The sequence below is a fragment of the Nannospalax galili genome, unplaced genomic scaffold (assembly GCF_000622305.1).
Source record: "Nannospalax galili isolate Female #2095 unplaced genomic scaffold, S.galili_v1.0 scaffold388, whole genome shotgun sequence".
In the NCBI taxonomy this organism is placed as follows: domain Eukaryota; kingdom Metazoa; phylum Chordata; class Mammalia; order Rodentia; family Spalacidae; genus Nannospalax; species Nannospalax galili.
The window spans coordinates 1,950,028-1,954,122 of NW_008360304.1; the positions used below are offsets into that span (position 1 = coordinate 1,950,028).

At 41.2% G+C, this 4,095-nt stretch overlaps 1 protein-coding gene across 1 annotated transcript in view; it reads right to left on the minus strand.

Moving 5' to 3' along the window:
* Rnf17 (ring finger protein 17) overlaps positions 1–4,095 on the minus strand; it is a 211,144-nt gene that overhangs the window by 24,287 nt on the left and 182,762 nt on the right. The window contains exon 29 of the mRNA XM_008824356.1: positions 3,715–3,840. Coding sequence (XP_008822578.1) covers positions 3,715–3,840 — 126 coding nt within the window. The remainder of the gene's footprint in view (positions 1–3,714; positions 3,841–4,095) is intronic.

Sequence of the window (4,095 nt, forward strand, 5' to 3'; positions counted from 1 at the left end):
TGTATGCCTATGATTCGCAAGTTTGGTCTTTTTATGGTATCACTCAATTCCTGCATATTCCATTCTTGTGATTTCTTAAATTTTTCATAATCTTTGCTTGAGTGGTCCAGTTCATCCACTTTATCTTCCAGTCTTGATACTCTGTTTTCCGTTTCATTCATCCTATTGTTGAGGCTTTCTCCTGTCGTTTGTAATTGGCTTATGGAGTGTTTCACTTCGTTCTTTATTTCAGCCTGAGTATTCTTCAATATTTCTAGCTCTTTTCTGAATTCATTCAGAAGTTTATCCCTATCTTCCTTCAGCTCCACGATTAACTTGTTTGTGAGTTCTTTAAATTCACTGAATTCTTTTATCATATTCATCATTGTTCTTTTGAGTTCCATGTCCCGCATTGTCTCTAAGGGGTTCTCATTGTGCTCCTCTAGAGGATTACTGTTGTTTGGTGGGGATATGTTATTTTTGTTTTTCATGTTATTGTTTTTTCTCTGTGACTTTGACATGTGAATGTCTTTTGTAGTTTCTGATTCTTGTGTGAGATTCAAGCCTTCAAGTTTAGGTCTGCTTCTTTTTGTGAACTTTATGTGTCTTTGTGGTTTACTTTTTGGGCATGAAAAGCTGGTTCGTCTAAGCTTCCGGTTCTCTCTTTTGATTTCATATTGGAGTGGCCAGATTGCTTTTGTCTTCAGGAGTTCCCACAGATGCCCAAGTCAGATGAGGATCAGATGCTCTCAGGCTTTCTCCTAAGGTCTGGATCCCTCCAGGAAAGACTTTGGCTTCAGGAATTTGGGGGTTGAACTGGCCTGGGAGCAGGGCCCAGGAAAGATGCTGGTCTCGGGCAGCTGGTGGCCATGCCACCCAGAGATGCAAAGGGAGATGAGGGTGGGAAGAGGCCCCAAGGACTCCTGGGAACTGCACTGAGGAGCTGGGTTGGTCTGGATGCAAAGGATCAGCCCCTGGATCCAGGAAAGAGGCTGGTGGGTTGTGCAGACCAGGGAAGCAGAGGGAAGTGAGGGCGGGGCCAGGCCCAGAGTGCTCCTGGGGCCCCCAGAATGAACTGGGTTGGTCTGGATGCAAAGGATCAGGAAGCAGTGGTGGTTCCCCCGTGTCTGTGGCGCCAAGACAAGCAATGGGACAGGTCCCAGGCTAGGAGGAGAGATGGGTAGAGGAGATGGGAGGGTGAATGAAGCTGGGGAAGTCAAGGCGCTGAGGGTAATATCGACTTACCCCCCACAGAGAGGCTGAGGGTCAGAGAGAGGCTTGCACGTGTAGCAGGCCCAGGGAAGCAGAGGAGGTGAGCTTTTTTTTTTTAAAGTGGTGCTGGACCTCATGCATGTTAGGCAAGCACTCACTCTATCATTGACTGATATTCCCAGCACAAGAAAGTGTTTTCTATGTTGAACAGAACATAGTGTTTGTTTGAAATCTGTTGTTTTCTTAAAGAACCTATTTACAGTATTTTTAAAAAGCCTAATGAAAGCCAGGCATGGTGGTACACGCCTTTAATCCCAGCACTTGGGAGGCAGAGGCAGGCAGATATCTGTGAGTATGAGTTGGAGACCAGCCTGGTCCACATAGTCCCAGGACAGCTGAGGCTACAGGGAGACCATGTCTCAAAAGGACCAAAAAAAAAAAGAAAAAAAGAAAAAAAAATCTTTACTAACAGGTAAAGGTGCTTACTGCCAAGCCTGATCACCTGAGTTTGATCCCTGGGGCCCATATGATGAAAGGAGAGAGCCAACTCTGGCAAGTTGTCCTCTAACTTCCATACATTGGCCACAGCATGAATGCTTGTGTGCTTCATCACACACACACGCACACACAAACACACACTAAAAAAGCTTTAAATATTAAAAAAGAAAAAAACATATTATTATGTATAGTCCTCTAAAAGATTTGTAATAACTTGAAATGTAAAATAGTAAATATTAAAAATGAAAGCACAAAGGTTAGGAATTGGTAAAGTGCTGGCCTTGCAAGCATGTGGAACTGAGTTCAACCCCAAGAACACACATTATAAAAAAAGTTGGGCATGGTGGTATGGGCCTGCAATCCCAATGCTGGGGAGGTTGAGACAGGAGAATCTCTGGGGCTTGCTGACCAGCTAGCCTAGTCTATTTGGTGAGTTCTGGGCCAGTGAGATAGATACACTGTCTCAAAAAAACGTGGACAAAGCTGGATGTGGTGGCACATGCCTTTAATCCCAGCACTCAGGAGGCAGAGGCAGGCAGATCTCTGAGAGATTAAGGCCAGTCTGGTCTGCATAGGGAATTCCAGTCCTTCAGGGAGACCCTCTCTTAACAACCACAAAAAGGTGAACAGTAACTGTGAAATGACACCCAAAGTTGGCCTCTAAGCTTCCACACTGTATGTACCAGGCAACTGGAATGAGCTTTACTAAAGCTCAGCTCAATGTGTGGGTATGGATATCTCTTGAGAAGGCTAATGGGAAATAAGTTATACAGGTGGCATATCCCTTATTCTTGGTACGAGAATGAATCAGATTTTAAAAGTTTGAATTTGGGGATATTTATACCAATTTTGGTTAAGTCTTCCTAATCTGAAAATTTGAAATGCTCCAATATCTGAAATGTTAGCTGAGTCTGTTGATACAGGCCTGTTACAGTCCTAACTATTTGGAAGACTGAGGCAGGAGGGTCCCAGGTTCAAGGCTGGTCTGTACTACAGAGTGAGATGAAGACTGGTTTGGTCAGACCCTGTCTCAAAAAGTAAAGAGACAGCCCAGGCATGGTGGTGCACGTCTTTAATCCCAGCACTTGGGAGGCAGACGCAGGCAGATCTCTGTGAATTTAAGGCCAGCCTGGTCTACATAGTGAGTTCCAGGACAGCTGGGGCTACAGGGAGACCCTGTCTCAAAAAGACCAAAAAATAAAATAAAGAGAGTGCTGAGACATAATTCAGTAGTAGGGCAGTGGCTAGCATGCATAAGGCTCTAGGTTACATCTCCAGTACTGCTTAAAAACAAACAAAAAAGACAAAAATCATAAACTCAAGTTTTGTTATTTGGGTCTGGGTCTCATGTAGCCCAGGCTGGCCTGGAATTCTGATATCACTCGTTTCCACCTCCCACATACAACATGCTCCACCATACCCAGTTAAAATGTGAAATGTTTTAAGCATTATGTTGGCTCTCAAAACACTTTCAATTTCAGAGGATTTCAGATTTTTGATTTTTGGATTAAGGATACTCAATCTGCAATGGTTTTATATAAATTCAAAGGAAACATTCTATTTGGGGGCAGAGCTTTTTTCTGGCATTAAATTCTATTTAGATTTTATACTGTGCATTCCATATTCAACACTAGATAACATATGGGTGCATTATTAAGGCTTCTGAAGGTACAGAAACATTGGTCGAGATTTCAGGACATATAACGCATGACAAGTTATTGTATTACTTTCTCAACAAAGAATTTATAAATTTTCATCTTAGACTCCTTTAATAGTTCAGATATGTAAAATCACATTAAGCCTTGAAGTGTAAGCCAGGTTCGGCACATGCCTGTAATCCCTGCAGCTTGAAGGTAAAGGAAGGAATGTTAGAAGTCTAAAGCCAATATGGGCTACAGAAGACTCTGTTTCTCTTCTCACAATAACAAATACAAAAACAACAAAAAACTTGAGGTATAGACTAAGTGTAACATTTTAATTGGAATCATTTGTTCTAAGTGTAGATTTTTATAGGAAAATACTTACTTCTTGAAATATCTCCTCAGAATGTTCAAAAATACAATATTTATGATGTGCCATAAAATGAGAAAGTGACATTCCATCAAAATAGAGATGAACAGACAACTTTCCCCATGGATTTTCAGGCAAGTCCTATTAAGTAAGGAAGAATGTTACTATAAAAACTGGTTTATTTGGTGTCTAAACTTTTATAGTTAGTAAATGTGAAATTGGGCACAGAATTCTCTTCCTGGTATTTTGGCAGATTATGAAACAGTAATGCTACTATTTTGATTTATGTATGATATATATCTGTGCCATACAGACTTCCTAGTTATTTACTAGAAACTACATATATAATTTACTACATATTATTTTTAGATGCTATTATATACTAAGTAGGAGAAA